Source organism: Tamandua tetradactyla, chromosome 7 (assembly GCF_023851605.1).
Source record: "Tamandua tetradactyla isolate mTamTet1 chromosome 7, mTamTet1.pri, whole genome shotgun sequence".
NCBI lineage: Eukaryota > Metazoa > Chordata > Mammalia > Pilosa > Myrmecophagidae > Tamandua > Tamandua tetradactyla.
Genome location: NC_135333.1, coordinates 77,029,277 through 77,049,255, shown reverse-complemented (window position 1 = coordinate 77,049,255; position 19,979 = coordinate 77,029,277). Strand labels below are relative to the sequence as shown.

Genomic DNA, 19,979 nt, shown 5'->3' with positions numbered 1-19,979 from the left:
ATGATTGAAAAGAAGTTGGCATTAGTTCAAATTCATTATAAAATTTTTGCTAAATGTCTTCCCCTGGGTAATCACTGAGGATAAAAAAACATTCAAAAAAGGAAACAAAAAGGCCAAAGATGTGTATTCTGAACATTACAAAACAATGTTGAAATAAACTGAATACCTAGATAAATGAAAAAAAAAACTCATTCATGGACTGGAAGACTTAATATTGTTAATATTGTAGAATACACAAGAAGATACACAAATTGAATGCAAACTTTACCAAAATGCCAAAGACCTTTTTATAGAAATCAAAACTAGAATTAAAATGAACATGTAAGATCAATGAAATAAAATTAAAATCTAAAATAAATGCATACATCTATGGTCACTTGATTTTTGACAAGAATGCCAAAATCATTCAATGGGGGAAAGAATGCTATCCACGGTAAATGTTGCTTGGACAACTAGATACTGACATGCAGAAAGGAAGAGATATACTCCACCCCTATCTTACACAGCATATAAAAATTATTTTAAAATGTATCAAACTAAATGTAAGAGCAAAAGCCACAAAACTCACAAAATTAGTAACAAAAGAAAAGATAGCCCACATATGGGAGAAAATATCTGCATATCATATATCCTATACTGGTCTGGTATCCAGAGTATATAAAGAACACTTAGAATTCAACAACAAAGACAACCCAATTAAAAAAACAGGCAAAGGACTTGAACAGATATTTCTCTGAAGATGATAAACAAATAGCCAAAAGGACATAAAGAAGCTTAACATTATTAGTCATTAGGGAAGTGCAAGTCAAAACTATGATAACACTTCATACCCACAATAGGATGGCCATAATAAAAACAAAAACAAACACACAAAAAAGAAAATAACATGTTAGTCAAGAGGTGGAAAAATGTGAATCCTCATACCTTCCTGGTGAGACTATAAAACGATACAACTGCTTTGAAAAGCAGTCTGGGAGTTACTCAGCACGTGAAATGTAGAGTTACATGGCCTAGCAATTCTACTCCCAGATATATGACACAAAGAACTGAAAACAAGTATTCAAGAAATACATATAACATGAACGTTCACATTAGCACCATTCACAGTTGTCAAAAGGTGTAAACAACCTAAACGTCCACCCACAGATGAACGGATTAGCAAAGCATGTTATAGTCATACAATGTAAATTTATTCAGCATAAAAAAGAATGAAATACTGATACATGCTAAAATGTGGATAAACATAGAAGACATTGAAATACTGTGCTAGGTCAAAGAACTCAGACACAAAACATCACATATGATTCCATTTATCTGAAATATCCAGAGTAGAGAAATCCATAGGATAAAAAGCAGACTGTAGATACCCAAGTTTGGAGGAGAGTGGTAAATGCTTAATGGGTTTGGGTTTCTATTTGGGGTAATAAAAATGTTTTGGAACTAGAAAGAAGTGATGGTTGCACAATACTGTGAATGTACTAAATGTTTTGTACATTTAAAAATTGTTTAAAGTTATTTAAAATTTACCTCCATTAAAAAATATACTAGAACAATAGAAAAAGAGATGGAAACATAATTGTACATGGTAATATTTAAATAAGATGCTGAGAGGATGGAGGAAATAATCTGAAGCTGAAAGCCTGAAATAAAAATATTATGAGCAGGGCAACCATGGTGGTTCAGTGGTAGAGTTCTTGCCTGCCATGCCGGAGACCCAGGTTCATTTCCCACTGCCTGCTTATGCAAAAGAAAAAAAAGAAAAAAAAATACTACAAACAAAACAATTCTCTGTAGGACAGTGAAGTAACTCATGGATATTAGGAAAACTGGATCAAAAATTAGGAGAGTTAAATTGAAAATTTTAAAATGAATAATGGTCTTAAATCAGGAGACAAATGAAGAACCTGGACTATATAGAAAAGAATGAGAAAGACAGGTACAATGTTCAGGAAGGACTAGCAAAGGCAAAAGCCTATCACTACAATGAAGGAATTACATAATGTTGACCTACTTAGTGGAAAGGGAGAAGCAAGAGACAGATTTTTTTTTTTTAAGACAAAAAAATCTTGTAATCTGGCAATTGACTGAATATGAGAAATGAATGAGAGGGATCAGTTTTCTAAGGATTCAAGAATTGTCATTAAGAGGAACAGCGTGTAGGGGAGAGGTTTGTGGAGAAGATTACTGGTTTAATTTTGCAAAGACTCTGATTCTGGGGCTACAAAAAAGATCCAATTGTCAATGTTTATTACATGCTAAGAAATCTGGACATATCCTTAAATGAGAAGATAGGAATCACAGATTTGGGAATTAAAAACATGAAATTTTAGTTGTAGCCATGATAACGATGAGAAACAATGAATGAAATTTCCCTTTTTAAATTCTCAGATGTTTTTAAGTTCTAGTTTGAAATACTAAACAGACCAGTAAAATCGGGTTTAATAACCATAGAAAGACATTTACAGAAAGTCATGCTAAAAGGGAGAGAAGCAGGATTAGTGCTGTTCTAAACTGTATATCACAAAATAAAGAGAAAGATATTACATTAATAAATTCTCACTTAAAATAAAACCAGCAGTATGAAGCCAAGAAAGTAACTTTTTAGGCTAGGAAATACACTTTCAGTCACATTTGGCTGCAATCTGCTCTATACCTCTGAAAAATTCAATTTACCTTCACGAACCACTTTTTCCTCATTTGTAAAATAAGATTCTATCAAGGATTTACAACTCAGGGTCGGTAGACTATGCTCATATTTCAGATGGCCTAACAGAAACTGTACATTTATTTATGAAAGAACAAATGTATTAATTAAAATTTCAATCTCTCTTTTGGAAAGAAATGGATTACCATGTTTTCATGTTATCATTTCAGCTGATTAGAAGCTCTGATAAGATAGTTAATAAAAATGGAAAATGCTAATTATTGATATATACGGATTAATCAAATAACATCTTTAAAATATAAAGTTTATAGAAAGAGGTGGGTTAATATAAAAAGAACACCCCCACACACCCCCAAAAATACTGAGTACCATTATGTGCCATACAACATGCTAGATGCCAACCTTTCTTCAGTGATTAAAAATAAAAATTTAAGGGCCCTAAATGGGTACCATCATCTTGAAAAAGAGGAATGACTTTGGAGGACTCACATTTCCTGATCTTACAAGTTACTACAAAGCCAAAGTAATCAAAACAGCATGGTACTACCATAAGAACAGATATATACACCAACGGAGTCAAACTGAGAGCTCAGAAATCAACTGTCACATTTATGGCCACCTGCTTTTTGACAAGGTCACAAAAACCATTCAACTAGGGAAAGAACAGTGTCTTCAACAAATGATGCTGGAAAAACTGAATCTCTATTTGCAAGACACAAAAATCAGCTCAAAGTGGATCAAAGACCTAAATATAAGAGCTAGAAATATAAAATTCCTAGAAGAAAATAGGTTAGCACCTTTAGGACCTTGAGTTAGGCAATGGTTTCTTAGACTTCACACCCAAAGTACAAGCAACAAAGAAAAAAATAAATGGGACTTCATCAGAATTAAAAATTTTGTGCCTCAAAGGACTTTGTCATGAAAGTAAAATAATACCTACACAATGGGAAAAAGCATTTGGGAACCACATATATGTTAAAGTTTCAATATTCAGAATATAAAAAGAAATCCTAAAACCTAACAACAAAAGACAAACAACCCAATTAAAATACGGGCAAAAAACTTAAACAGACATCTCTCCAAAGATATACAAGTGGTTAAACAGTACATGAAGAGATGCTCAACATCATTAGCCATCAGGGAAATGCAAAGCAAAACCACAACGAGATACCATTTCACAACCATTAGAATGGCTGCCTATTAAAACAAAAAGGAAAATAAGTGTTGGGGAGGATGTGGAGAAATAGGAACATTCATTCATTGCTAATGGGAATGCAAAATGGTTCAGTCACTGTGGAAGACAGCTATGGTGGTTTCTCAGAAAGCTAAGCACAGAACTACCATACAATCCGGCAAACACACTTCTAGTATATATTCAAAAGAACTGAAGTAGGACTCAGATATTTGCACACCAGTGTTTACAGTTGCACTGTTCACAGCTGCCAAAAGATGGAAGCAAGTCAACTGTCCAGCAACAAATGGATAAATAAAATGTGGTAAACACATACAATGGAATATTCAGACATAAAAAGGAATTAAATCCTGATACATGTGACAACATGGATCAATCTTACACCATGCTAAGTAAAAATAAGCCAGACACAAAAAGACAAATACCATATGCTCTCACTGATTTGAAACAATTAGAATTAGCAAATTCAGAGAGTCAGAATCTAGAATATACGTTACCAGGGGAGAGGGTGGGGATAGGAAACGGGAAGTTTTTGCCCATATTTTAATTGGGCTGTTTGTCTTTTGTTGTTAGGTTTTAGGATTTCTTTTCATATTCTGAATATTGAAACTTTAACATATATGTGGTTCCCAAATGCTTTTTCCCACTGTGTAGGTATTATTTTAATTTCATGATAAAGTCCTTTGAGGCACAAAATTTTTAATTCTGATGAAGTCCCATTTATTTTTTTCTTTGTTGATGTACTTTGGGTGTAAAGTCTAAGAAACCATTGCCTAACTCAAGGTCCTAAAGGTGCTAACCTATTTTCTTCTAGGAATTTTATATTTCTAGCTCTTATATTCTGAATGACTCTCTGAATCAGAATCTAGAATATAGGTTACCAGGGGAGAGGGTGGGGATAGGAAATGGGAAGTTAAGGCCTAAAATGTATAGGGTTCCTTTTCCAGAACATCAACTAGTTCCATACCCCCATCCTGTACTACTGACAGCCCCTTCCAATACGAAAAAATTAGAACAGGCATAGCCCAAATACCCATAAAAAGTGGGAGAAAGGTCAAAGGAGAAAGGATGGAGTTATACAGAGAACATAGGGTTTAACAATGAGTATGACTGCTGAATCATTATACTGATATTTCTTTTAGTCTCCAGTGTCTTGAATCAGCTAGTAGTAAAAATCTAAACTTGCGGAATTGTAACCCATACCAAACTCTGAAATCTGTTCTACAACTAATTGTTGTGGTGTGCTTTGAAATTATTGCTTTTTTGTATTATTTCTCACACACAAAAAAGTCAACTGTGATGATAAATGCACAGCTATATGATGATACTGTGAAAGATTAATTGTACACTTTGGATGATTACATGGTATGTAAATATATAATATATAGCTTAAAAACTGCATTAACATTTTTAAAAAATGTACAGGGTTCCTACTTAGAATGATGGATGGTGGTGATGTTAGTACAACATTATGAATGCAATTAAGACACCTGAAGTATCTATCTGAATATGGTTAAAAGGGGAAATGCTACATTATAAATAGGATACCAATAAAAAATTTTTTTAAATCCATGGAACTACATTACATAAACAGAAAATTCAACATTAAACCAAATGGAACTTAATAACACAATTATAAAAATGTGCTATCTGATACTATGAGCTATTGAGTATATACTCCAGCTGGTTTGTATGGTATGTGAATGTATCCCAATAAAATTGCATTAAAGAAAAAAATACTATCATCAATTTGTAACAAATATTCCACATCAATGCAAGGGCTGCTGGTGGGGTGGTATACAGGAATCTGCATTTTATGCATATTGCTCTATAAAGCCATAATTTCTCTAACAAAAATTAAATTAAAGAAATGCTAATTAAGATAATTTGAGAGGTTCCTTCTACTTCTAAAACTTAGAATTTAAAGATGTATTACTGTCAACTTGGAAAATGTTATCGCCCTGAAAAACAAATTTATAAAAATAGTGACACATTTTTATACAATTCAACTGTATTCAACAGTGTACAAACCTGCAGTTCTGTTAGAACTGTTTTATGCCTCTTGTTACATTCAATCTTCTCCACTCGTGTTTTTAATTCTGCCAAAGTCTTATCAAATACAGCACACTGCAGCGCACACAATTTTTCTTCTAGCAACCACTGTACAACCTAAAGAAATATATATTCTGTTGTTATTATCAAAGAAGGCATTTCAGCATGCTGCAAACCATATATATTCTTTATTAATAAAAATGTAGTAACTAGTTTAATGAAGAAAATGTGACAGCATCCAAAATGTAATACTATCTGCTGAAATCATCAGTTCTTACATATAAAACAACCACCTTAAGAGGGTAAGATAATCTAAATGTAGACAATTTCCAAAAGGTGAAATTTAAAAAATAATTTGCAATTCAATTTTTAATATTTTCTTCCCATACTCCCTGAGGTGCATGCTTTAGGGAAGTTATTTACAAGCCATTTAAAGGAAATCAGTTAAAGGAAAGGACTGGCTTTTAAAATGTGTAATCACTTGCAGACTGACATTTTTGTTAGAAACAATAAGAATGTTGCAGCAAAATCAAATTTATTTAAAACATTTCTAAATACCTACCCTAAATTTCTCCATTTAATCAAGGACCCATCATAAATAGGGGATTGGTACATCCCCACAAATCATACTTAAGTAATACTGTTCTAAAGAAACCCATTCTCAGCATACGTAAAAGTTTTCCAAGTTCTTTCACTTATCTATCTTTATAAAAAAGGAAATTGGGGCAAATAAATGACATATAAAGAGGCACTGGGATTGGGGAGAATATCTTACTGTCTCATTATTCCTTTTTACAGTACAGATATTTGTACTGTATCTTAGTGGAAGAACACTAGTCTAAAGCCTAGATTATTTATGATTTTATCATTAAATATATAAAACCTTTAAAAATTAATTGCATTGTTTCATTTTCCTCTTTAAGAAAGATTTGTGATCACTGAAAACTACATGAAAACTGCACATTGTCATTAGGTGCAGATATGGCCTAACAGATTTCTAAAGCCATGATCATAACTTACTAATAGTAAGTAACAAAACAAAGATTTTAGAAATGTACAAATTTACAATCATGAAACCAGTTTATTGTAAAGATTACTATGTTAATATATAAGTCTCTAATGTTTCTTTTTCATTACGGAAAGTTCAATACGGGAAGAAAAAAAGGAAAACTAACATTCATTTTTATTACTAAAGAAAATAAAGATGTCATATTTCCTTTAAAATTTTATAATCACTATCATCTCCCAAAAAACTAGGGAGTCATAAAAGAGTCAGAAAGAATTTTTAAATTAGAGAATAATAGGCTTCATAAACCTAATCCCTTTCTTCAGGTTCTCTCATTCTACAATAATCATGAATGTACCAGTGAACTATAGAAAAACGTCAAAGACCCACAAGAATAAAGAGCATGGTGGCTTTTACTTAAAATGGTTTTTAATTTATAATCAATAACACCTTTTGTAGCTTCTGGTTAATGTCTCCTTTAGCTGTAATCTTTACTTGAAATTCTGCTTCATATTCTTCTTCCATATATCGACGGCGTTTGGACTGTATATTGTCCATGTCCTCTGATTTAGAACGTTTTCTTCTGGAAAATTCATCTGAGAACAAAAAGCATAAATATTAGTCAAATGTTCTGATGAAGGACCTTAATGCCTATTCTCCATCCTGAGCAAATTACAGTTTTTACTGCAATAGTATTCATGATGAACTATTTTATTTATTGAGTTAAGAGAAACAGGCACATAGTTTTCAGCATTAAACTTGAAATGATTTTTAACGTGATAAATAAGAACTTCATAACATTCTTTCCTTGAAACCTTCATATTAAGATGTAACAATTGCTAGTAATATGAAATTATCTTACTCATCTCATATTCATCAACTATGATAAATTTCAAAGTGCACATGAATCCTCTGACAAAATATAGTATTTTGTCTTTGGTCATAGATTTCCAGCAACTCTGTATACCTTTTATTATTTAACTCTTCCTTGTCTGTTAATATAGAGGGAAAAATCCCACTTAAGCTTAGGAAATAACATAATAATAATAATGATTTTTAACATATCCTCAAAAATTCTAAACATGCAAGAATAAAATTCATGTTGTTCTAAAGATATATTTGATTAAGAACAGACATTCAAAGACATTTACTTATAAAATTTCTATTGCAAATACAGGTAACATTCATCAGACCACAAATAAATTTTACCTTATTTTTGTTTCAACCCCATAAAACAAAAATACTAAAATCTCCATCACTTTGAAAGGCAAAAAGTCCTACCTGACCATACCTGATCACCTGCATCTCACATATATCAATGCAATTATTTTTAAATCCAGTTGCACTCTAGAATTTCTCTTATAACTCGCTCATGGGCCATAACTGGAGAAAAGCATGATGGGAGACTTACAGAACCCAGGTGTCCTAACTTCTGGTCCAGAGATTTTCCCTATAAACCTAATGGCACTCAGTCCAACATTTCCCCTTCCAATGAAGCTTAAGAACTTAAACCGACTGAAACACATACTTCTATTCACTTATGTATCAACCAGACAAAAATCTTCTAGTTCTACGCTATTTGTTTCAGAACACTCAGATAGCAAATTACTATTAAGATTAAATCTTTCTTGCAGAACAATGAAAAGCGTTAAGTAAATAAAAGATTCACTATATGAAATAATGAATTCTTTGAAAGACCCCTAAGTTAGCCACCAACAAAATTATTTAATTATGATTCACTTAAATTGCTACATTCTACAATCATCTAATGGGCAGAAAGGTGTATTCCATGGCCTTAAAGTCAGAAATAGTGAACTATTATTATTTTTCAAAGTAGTTCAGTTTGTACATGCATACTTTTCTCAGGTCTTTCTTCTTCTTCACGTATTACTTCCCCTTCTTCCTCAGGTTTGCTAATCTTTTCATTACTTTCTACTTCTGCTGTAACAAAAACAGAAGGGGAAATTGTTAGGCTTGGAGGACAGGATGCCTTACCCCAGGATGTAACCTACCCCCCGCAAATATTTCAGAAAGCTCTCACCCCAATCCGGGCCAACCCGGCATATCCTTCACCCTCCAAGAGCTGCCCTCTTGTGATAACCTCCCATTACTCAGCCTTTACCCTCTGGCAGATGCTTTCCTGAGTCAACTAACTGCCCTTACACTATTGGCCCTCTGGCACTTACAACCCTGCATGCTTAACGTAGCGTTTAAATTTTAAACTTTACCAATGGAAAGCTGCAAACTCCTAACTTAGCCCCCTATTTCTGAAAACTAGCCAAATGAGACCTACCTAAACCTTACCCTCAACACCCTAATCCAAAAGCCATAAAAACCCTATATCCTGCCACCTCAGTGCAGCCGTTTCTCTCTCTCTTGAAACGCTGCCCGGGTGGCTCTGTTTTTCCCTGAAATAAAGCCTCTGCCTGAACTCCTTGTCCCACCTCGCTCCTGGTGAGTTTGCCTTTCAGAAATATTACTTCCACTGGAATTCAAAACACTTCATTGTACTTTTCATTTCCATTAACTATCTACTTAATATTCCTTTATGAAAGCAGAGTCCCCAAGTGTGGAACTTAGGGAATAAAAAGGAAGAATGAACTGCTAAAAACTAATGGCCAAACCTCACATTATACACAAAATTAATTCAAAATGGGTCAATGACCTAAAGAACTGAAAGTATAAAGTTCAGAAAAAAATATATAGGGAGATACACTCAGGACCTGGTATTAGGCAATGAATTTCAGACTTTACACCAAAAGCTCAAGTAACAAAAGAATAAAATGAATTAGACGTTTTCAAAATCAAAAACTTTTGTGCCTCAAAGGCCATTAAAAAGAAAGTGAAAATCTCAGGGGTGAGCCTGGTCCTGGCACCAAGAGATCAACAATGCCTGCCTCACCAAATGAGGGAAAAGAATTGTAACAAAATAACGTACAGTGGTTAAGAGAGTTCAAATAAGAGTTCAGAGGCTACTTTGGAGGCTACACTTACGCAAACTTCAGCTAGATATTGCTATTTACCATGCTCTGCCAAACCCCAACCAAAACCATTCCTGCTAACCCTAAAGAACAAACACCTAGGGTTCTATGTGAGATTCTACAAAACTTCCATGGATTATGGTTACATTATAGAAACCTACAACTTTCAGGTGGGTTCTTAGACCAGATAAGCCCTGAAACCCAGAGCTCCCAGCTTCTCCAGAATGTCAATTAGTTCTATCTCCCTATCCCATATGATAGACAGTCCTTTAAACATGGAAAAGTTAGAATGGGCATAGTCCAAATACTTCTAAAGACTGGGAGAAAGCTCAAAGGAGTTGGAGTAGTTATAACAAAGAAGATAGGATTTAACAAATGAGTATGAGTGCTGAATTGTTTTATTGATATTTTAGTTTCCAGTGTCTTGGAGCAGCTAGAAGGAAAAAGCTAAAATGGTGAACTGTAATCCATACCAAACTCTAAAATCTGTACTATAACTACTTGTTACATACAATGTATTTCGAAATTTATTGTTTTGGGTATATACGTTATATTTCACAACCAAAAAGGTGAAAAGACAATCAACAGAATGGGGAAAATATTCAGAAACCATGTATCTGATAAGGGTTTGATGTCCAAAACATTCAAGGAATTCCCACAACTCAGCAACAAAAAGACAAACAACCCAATTTAAAAATGGGCTAAGCAACTCTGAAAGTGAAATTATTGCCCTCCCCTCTACGTGGGACATGACATCCAGGGGTGAAAGTCTCCCTGGAGACATGGGAGATGACTCCCAGGGATGAATCCAGACCTGGCACCGTGGGATCAACAATTCTATCCTGACCAAAAGGGGGGAAAGAAGTGTAATTAACAAAGTGTCAGTGGCAGAGAAAGTTCAAATAGAGTTGAGAGGCTACTCTGGAGGTGGCTCTTAAGCAAGCTTCAGTTAGACCTTGCTACCTATCATAACCTGTCAACCCTCCACCAGGACCATTACAGCTAATCCTAAAGAACACCTAGGGTAATATATAAGATTCCACAAAAGTTCCATGCACTAGAGTAACTTTCCTGAAACCTACAACCTCCAGATGTGTCCCTGGTCCAGATAAGTTCTGAAATCTAGCCCAGCCTCTCCAGTACATTATCTCCCTGCCCCATATTTGTGACAAACCCTTCCAATATGAAAATTCAGAAGTGCCATAGGCCAAACACCCCTAAATACAGGGATGGAAAGATCAAAGGTGATGGTGGAGTTTTACAGGGAAGATAAGATTTAACAAATGAATATGAATGTGGAATCATTAAATTGATACCTCTTTTAGTCTCCAGTATTTTAGAGCAGCTAGAAAAACCTAAAATTGTGGAATTGTAACCTATGTCAATCTCTGAAATATGTTCTACAACTAATTGTGGTGCTATGTTTTGAAATTCAGCTTTTTTGGATATACGTTATTTTTCACAAAAAAAGAAGGGAAAAAGTCTACTGTGATGATAAAAAAATATTTAAGCTGTCTAGCCTCCTATATGCTGGAGCAGCTAGAAGGAAAAATCTGAGAGGATCTTATGGTAGCCCATGACAAACTCTGGGATCTGTCCTGTATCTACTGGTCGAAGGGTGTCTTGTAAACTATTGCTTTTTTATTTCTTTGCTTTGTATATATATTATACTATACAATAAAAAAAGTTAAAAATAAAAAAAAAAGGGGTAAGGACTTGAACAGACATTTTTCCAAAGACAGTATACAAATGGCCAGCCAATCAACACATGAAAAGCTGGTCAATATCATTAGCTACTAGGGAAATACAAATCAAAACCATTTCACACCTACCAAAAAAGTTATTTAAAAAAGAAAAAAAAGCAGAAAATAACAAAGGCTGACAAGGATGACAAGTAATAGCAACCTTAGGTACAGTGTTGGTAGGAATGGAAAGTGGCATAGCCACAGCAAAAACAATTCAAATGTTCCTCAAAAGGTTAAACACAGAATTACCATATGATCCAGCAATTCTACTCCTAGGTATATACCAAAAAAACTGAATGCAAGGACTAGAAAACAGACAGGTCAAGCTTAGATTAATTTTACTTCATCTTACTCAAAAACCAACTAGTGTCACCCAATTCTCACTTTCCCAGATATGCCTAAAAAACATGACTGACCCAACACTTAAAACATTTATTGGGATTTTAGAATAATGAAAAAAATTAAATTTATGCTAGAACTTTGTATAATGGAAACAATTCGACATAAGGAAAATGGTATTAATAAATTCTACAAAGAAAAGTCCTATATTTAATTTTTTTTTTTTACTCATAAAGTCTCTTGAGAATCTGAAAGTGATCCTCCTTGACAAGCACAGAATAATAAATGAAGGCCCATACATTCAGGCATTTTTATATACAATTCAGGTGGTTCCTAAATAATCCTGAATCTTCTCCTAAATAATCCTGAAACACATCTAAATATTCCAGGTTAACAATGTCTTTTTTTTCTTTCTAAGAGAATCTGTCCTCATTCACAGATAGTTCCTATTACCAATCATCTGGTCTTCTTGGGTACAGCCTCATCACAATTTGGGAAGTTCTCACATTTAGTTCTATTTGTAGTATTCTTTCCATTCAACCCTGCTAGAAAGTGAGCTCACTAAGGGCAGATACCAGATCTTATGACTTTGGTAACCCTAAAAAAAACTTGCGGGAAAGAGCTTAGACAAATTAGATGCTGATATATGCTGTATCTGAATAAAGTTCTATGTTAACTAAAGGTGGAAAAAGTATGCCGTAGAAGATAAAAAGACAGACTCTATTTTAGGGTATTCCCCATTTTCAGAACTGTACTTTATAAAACTTTATTCTAATTCTCACCTGCCACGCCAGAGACTGGGGTTCGATTCCCAGTGTCTGCCCATGCAAAAACAAAACAAAACAAAAAAACTTTATTCTGAGGAAATATGGACAAAATATGCTCACATTTTTTCTGTAAATGGCCAAACAGTAAATACTTCAGATCTGTGGGCCACATACTCTGTCACGACTCTATCACCATGGCAGAAATTAACCACAAACAATAAAGTAAGATGTAAATGAGTGGGTGTGACTATCTTCCTATAACATTTTATCTGCAAAAAACAAGGTCCACAGGCTAGTCTGTCAATACCCTATCTTAGATTACTGGCACCACAAGAATTTTTAAAACAAAACAAAAAATTCCTATAAATTAATTGAAGACAATATACCCATTAGAAAAATGGGCAAAGAAGAAACTCAAACAAAAAAATAGTTGTCTATATTTTATTGTCTTCAATTCCTCCCCTCCCACTGTCTCTTAAACCAAATTCCCATCAGGCTTTGAACTCCACCATTCTTCAAAACTGGTTTTGTCAAGGTCACCAATTATCTCCAGGTAGTTAGATATGTTTATCATCTTGCTTTAACACAGCTCCACTTGATAAGAGTAAATACAGTCTAGTTAATCATTCCTTCATTGAAGCATTACCTTTACTTGACTTCTAAGGCACCACAATCTCTGGCTTTCTCCCTATCTCAGGAGCTGCTCTTTCTAGGTCTCCTTTGCTGGCTCTTCCTTATTTCCCTAACTTCCGAACACTGGAATACAAAGAGCTCAGTCCTTAGACCTCTATTTCTACTCACTCTGTGACTTCATCTAATCATAGGACTTCAACTAATATCTATATGCTGTCTACTCTTAAATTTTTCTCTTCTGTCCAGGCCTCCACCCTGAAATCTACTTATATACCTAACTCAGGAAACAATACTCATTGAAATTGGCCATCTTCCTATATACGCTCCCTTCCAAGGGAATGTCTTCCCCACCTCTGAAAAGGAAAATGCAACTCACATACCAATGTACAGGAATAAGAGGTTTCACAAAGAAAAGCCAAATACATAAAAAATAGATAATATAAATGGGTTGTGATGATACAGAATTTTAGCCAAACACAATAGACAGTGACAACAAATTATGAGTAAATTTCCATTGACTAAAACCATGTTAATACTATCACTACTAACCTAAAACAAAAGTTTTCTACCTTTTCTTTTTAGTTCTATTCCCATGCAATTATCCTCATTAACATCCTTTCAATGTTCATCTTACTTACCTTAAAGATCCAACGAACAAGGGCTAAAACAAGCAACCACAACACATTTTAAAATGATACATAACCTGAAAAGAACGTATGCCAGAGTTTAATGTAAAACCTGATTTACTCTAAAACAGACAAAAATCTTAATAGGAATAATAAAAAAAGCAAGTAAAGGGAGAGACACCAGAAATGGAATGAAAGGGGATGAGAAGAAAACATGGAGAATGAAACTAATTCAAAAGCTAAAGAACAAGATCAAGAGGGAGAAACGGTCTTCCAAAGATGAAAGAACATAAAAGACAAAAGAAATAAATATCCCCCTGGATTTAACATGGGCACCAATGTCACCTCACTGAGAACAACCAGTGACTGGCAAGATGGAAATAAAACCCAGTAGGCTGAAGAAACAGTATCTTTGTTAACATAACTTGGAAGATTGGCTCTGGAAGAGGAAGGAGATGATGGGACAGCAGCTAAAGAATGTTTGGTTGATGGAAAAAATGTGGCTCTGTTACATGGATGACGTGACTAATATGTGTACTTTCTCTAATGTTTCTGAACTTACCTGAGAGAGAAATCTTTATTTTCCTTGCCTTCTTAAACTATGATTTTATCCATTTCATGAGTATCAGTTACATATACAGTATAGTAACTGATATGCATAATACAATATGTATTACTATACATAATACAATAATGTCTCAGGACCTACTGAGGTATACCTGCAATGCTATTTTAGGCCTTTCTTACTTTCTGGTAAAATTAAAAGAGTTTTTCTATTTGCATCCTGAAAGCTCTCATTTTTTGCTTTGCAGCTAATACCCATCCAGACCTGTACACATTTAAAACAAAAACACTAAAAGAGTCCAGAGGTTGTCCTGGAGGTTGTTCTTGCGCATTATATAGATATCTTCCTTCTTGGTTTAAGGTATATTGGAGAGGCTGGGGGGAAGTGCCTGAGGCAGTGGAGCTGTTTTCCAGTAGCCATGTTTCTTAAGGATGATTGCATGATGATGTGTAGCTTTCGCAATGTGACTGCGTGATAGCGAAACCTTGTGTCTGTTGCTCCTTTTGTCTACAGTATGGACAGATGAGTAAAACGTGGATTAAAAATAAATAACAGATGGAACAAATATTAAAATAGAGTTGATTGAAATACTAGTGATCAATGAAAGGAAGCGGTAAAGGGTATAGGAAAAAAATAGGGGGAACAAAGGTTAAAATATATTGGGTAGATGAAAATAGTGGTGGTTGATGGGGGGAGGGAGAGGGGGTATGGTATGTATGAGTTTTTTCTTTTTTGTTTCTTTTTCTGGAGTGATGCAAATGTTCTAGGAGGTGATCATGGTGATGAATATACAACTGTGTGATGATACTGTGAGTCACTGAATGAAATGTTCAAATGTTAAGAATGTTCGTGTTGCATGTTGTTCATTTTTGTCAATAAAAATAAAATAAATAAATAAATAAATACTGTGGGTCAATGAGAAGGAGGGATAAGGGCCATGGGATATATGAGTTCATTTTTCTTCTTTATTTCTTTTTCTGGAGTGATGCAAGTGTTCTAATATTGATCATGGTAAAGAATATATAACTATGTGGTAATATTGGGAAACACTGACTGTATATTATGTTTAGATCGTTTACGTGTGTGGGTACTTTTCAATACAAATATTTAAAAACAAACAAACAACCAAATACACTAAAGAAGGGCCTGAAATAACAGATTTATGTGCTACTAGTACAGCACATAGTTGTTTAGTAGCTAGAGGAAAGAGCCAGACGAAAGTACTTCAGTTAACAATTTTGTGTTCTGAACATATTAAACTTGGCTAACAATAAAGAAATTGATTAAACTATCACCTAAGCATGTGCATATCAACACAAACAGCATGCAACAAATTCTGCTGCCATGTGAAGAGAATAGTATATAGTCTAAGAACCAACGTATAATTCACACTGTAGCCAACTATATGCAAAATGTTCTTTAGAAAGGAGAGCAAAACACACATAAAATAAAAGTTTAGTTAACAGTTAATGAATTAAATCCATCACCAAACTTACCTTACTAACAGAATACCATCATATAAAAGTCAAAAGGCAAGGAACCAAAAGTAAAACCAACTTTGAATCTTCAAAGTATGCCATATCAATGTATTAATATTCATCACTCTGCTTTTAACAGCATTGTGTGGGATTGTCTCCAATCCCAAGATTCTAAAATAAAGGTAAAATGTACTCATTAAATTATAAACTTCAATTTGCTGCGACTGTCTTACATAGAATGCTATAAGGCTTTTTTAAGTTCTTGCACAATGCCAATCTCTATATAAATGCTTGTTGAATAAATAAGTGAAGTTCACCTTAAAAACTATTATCTTTCAAAATACAAATTTTCTTTCTTTTGTTTATAATCCTCCAATGGTTTCCAGGTGCTTCAAGTGCCTGCTTTAGCATTGTAACCAAGGTCCTTCATGATATATTTCTTATATTAAAAATCATTCATTCACTCTATGAATATTTAATGAGCACTTTACTATGTGCCAGGCACTTTTTGGCCTGCTGGCTCAGAGCAGGAGTGATAGCAGTTAAGATGATAAGAAGAGATTGGATTCGAGACCTGTTCGAATGGTAGACCCAACAGGATTTCCTGATAGACTGGATGACTTGGGGTAGGAGACAAATAATGACTCCAAAGTTTTGGTTTGAGAAAATAGAAGGATGGAGATACCACGTGCTTGTATGAAATCACCCTTCTCAAATTTCCCAGAATACCAATGTATTATTCATTTCATTATATTTAATGGCCTGGAATTTAATTATTGTCTGCATACTGGGGACAAGTACTGAATTTTATCTTTAAATCCCCAGAATCAAGAGGCTGTCCTGTCCCTCTAAAAGGTGTAGTGAAGGAACAAATGCTCTTTGGAAATGAAATCAGCTTTTAATAAGAGAAAATAAATCTCTCCCTCCAAAGGTAGTATAGTATGATATAGGTCTGCCTTTTTTTTTTTTTTTTTTTGCTTTGAAGAAACCAACAACCAGATGCTAGAAAGATCACTTCTCTCATGGAACTTTTAGTCTAAGAGAATGTGATACAATGGAAATATAAAGATATTCATGCTAGTCTGAAGAGACCTAAAAAGGTTTCCTATGTTTGAGCTTGATAATGAAAGCAAAGTAGGAATTTTCTCAGGCTCTCCTTTTTCTATGGGGAAATAAAAGTGATGGGTGATGGAGGCATGAACTTTCTACATCTTTCATATAAAGGTATATAGGGTAATTGGGGTCTAATAAATGGAAAGAATACAACCAAACAAAAGATTTGAGTATACAAAGACCATTCAGAAGAGCGGGAGAAAGGGAAGAAGATGGGTAGAATCAAGAGGGCTGAGGAATCAAACAGATTAAAAAAACCTTTAACAAATGGATAATCTGGTTTCAGGATTTCTGACTTCAGGCAATTGTGGTTGCCAATATCTAGACAAAAGATATTTAAGAATCAGATTTCATTGGGAAGATTAACTGAAAATATGATTTATTAAACTTGAAATAAACAAAACAGTCTTTGTATATATTCTCACTGATATCTGGTTGCTAAATGATACTGAGAAAGAACAATCATCAGGACTTTGATCAACTGTGTACTTACTCGAAATAGTTACTCCATCTTATCCCTATTTCTAGACAAGCCCATTACGGGAAAGGTTCATATATTTTACCTCTCTTTTAGCACAACGCTGCTTACAGAATAGGTACTTGGTAATTCTAAATTCAGTAAAGTTACAAAGTATGAGATCTTTCTAGTTACAGCCATTTTTAACTTTTTCTCATTTTAACATAGTAAGACTACGTTTTTATTAAAGTTAATAAAAATCTTTAAAATTTAAATAACTGCTAACCTGTAGAGCATGTCTCATTTTGTGATATAACTTCAGACTCATCTTTTTCACCAGAAACATCCTCTTCATCAGAGAGGACTAAAAAGGCTTCTTTTGGCAAACTCTCACTACTTTCATGCTTCGATGGTGAACCAAATGAACCTTCCATTTTCTCTTCCAAATCAGGATTTGTCTCATCAATTGGAAGAAGAGAAGTTTTAGAAAAGCAAGTAAGTTCATCTTCAGCTGGAGCAAGCTTTTCCAAAATAGGAATGATTTCATCTGTCTCCATAGAATCTGTGTTTTCTAAGATATTCTCATTTCTGTCATCATCTATATTTTCATTAATGGTTTCTCCAAGTTCGGCAGATTTTTCACCTTCATTCTTTTCACCTTGGTCAACTTCCATACTGCTAGATATAGCCTCTTCTCCAAGAGCCACAGCATCTTCATCTACCTTCTTTCCATTTTCAGGAAGTAGATCTGAACAAACAATTCTATCATCTGTTTCTATAGTTTCTTCATTAATGTCAGTATTATTGTCATTTTTATTTTTCTCTTCAAATGAATCCTTACTTGGAATCTGGTCTAATTTTTCATCATCCCTATTTTTTTCAAAAAAAACATCATCTTTATTGCTACTAAGCTCTGTATTGTCAGTTTCAAGAACTGGTTCACAAACTGGTACAGAGCTTGGTTCAAAGGTGTGATCAATGGCTAGTTTGGAGGTGAGTTCACCAGAGGCCAGTTCACCAGAAGCTGGATCATCAGAGGCTAGGGCTCCAGAGATTGGATTACCAGAGGCTGGTTCACTAGAGCCTAGTTCACCAGAGGCTGGTTCACTAGAGCCTAGCTCACCAGAGGCTGATTCACTGGAGGCCAGTTCACTGAAGACAAGTTCACTAGAGCCAAGTTCACTAGAGCGAAGTTCACCACAGGCTGATTCACTGGAAGCTGGTTCATTAGATGCAGGTTCATCACAGGCAGGTTCACCAGAGGTGGGTTCACTGGAGGTGGGTTCACTGGAGGTGGGTTCACTGGAGGCAGATTCACCAGAGAGGTGATCACCAGAAGCAGAATCACCTGAGGTGGGATCACCTGAGGTGGGATCACAGGAGGCCAGTACTCCAGAGGCTAGATATCTAGAAGTTGAATCTCCAGAGGCCAGATCACCAGAGGCTGTGTTACCAGAAGCCATATCACCAGAAGCTGGTTCAGAGGTCAGTCTGGAGGTTGGTTCAGAAGTTATATGATTAGGAGACAAAGGTTCACAATTTAAATCATCATCCTGCTTGTTTTTTACACTAACATTTAGGATACAAGTTGTTTCTTTCCATTCTGTTTTACTTTCTTCAGGGTTAAAACAAAGCTCTTCAATGCCATTCACCTCTTCTTTGTCTTTAATATAATCCATATTATCCAAAGGTGAGGTTGGGTCTAAGTCTCCATTTTCATGGTTACCATTTAACAGCTTAACATCAGTTTTCAACAGTTCTTCTTTGACCTTGTATACTGCTTCAAGCTGCTGACGATCACTCACTCTCATTGTCTTTCGAGCCTTAAAGACTTTTTTCTGAGGTTCTTCTATACTATCCATTTTGAATCTTTAAAGAGAGAAAGAAAAAGAGAATTTAATAATTCAAGCCTAATGATAGATGTATTACAACGTGATCTTACAAGTAAAGCAAGCACCAGTTAATGAAATTTTAAAATGACACCCAGGAAACACCATAATCCTTGAGGTGTTCATTTTCATATTTACTGCATTTATGTAACACAAAACTGACAGAGTGTATTCCACATCAGAAGATCAATTACTAAGAAGTATTAAGGGGAAAGGGGGGACTAATTTTCATTCTTGAGCTAATGGAATTCACAGTCTGAAAAGATATATGAGCATTAAAACATAGATGATTTATAATTTGGTTAACAAAGAAAATGAAGAAAGTCTAAAAATGAAAGCAGGAGGGAAATGGAAAAGAAGCACAGATACAAGGAAAGAGAAAATTAAGGAACTTGTAAGGAAAGGTTCATTTGCAAGCAGGGATGTTCAGATTAACAGAACAGTAGACATATTAACGAGACATTATTACCA

At 34.5% G+C, this 19,979-nt stretch overlaps 1 protein-coding gene across 6 annotated transcripts in view; it reads right to left on the bottom strand.

Annotated features, from left to right (window-relative positions):
- The window catches only part of ATF7IP (activating transcription factor 7 interacting protein), a 130,453-nt gene that overhangs the window by 58,395 nt on the left and 52,079 nt on the right, over positions 1 to 19,979 (bottom strand). For 5 of the 6 annotated variants that reach the window (XM_077170151.1, XM_077170147.1, XM_077170149.1 and 2 more), the window contains exons 2-5: positions 17,906 to 19,488; positions 8,773 to 8,856; positions 7,366 to 7,511; positions 5,889 to 6,026 (exon numbers count right to left, since the gene is read on the bottom strand). In XM_077170151.1, the coding sequence (XP_077026266.1) occupies positions 5,889 to 6,026; positions 7,366 to 7,511; positions 8,773 to 8,856; positions 17,906 to 19,481 (1,944 nt within the window). In that variant the 5' untranslated portion in view covers positions 19,482 to 19,488. The remainder of the gene's footprint in view (positions 1 to 5,888; positions 6,027 to 7,365; positions 7,512 to 8,772; positions 8,857 to 17,905; positions 19,489 to 19,979) is intronic. The other variant, XM_077170148.1, reaches the window with a different exon arrangement.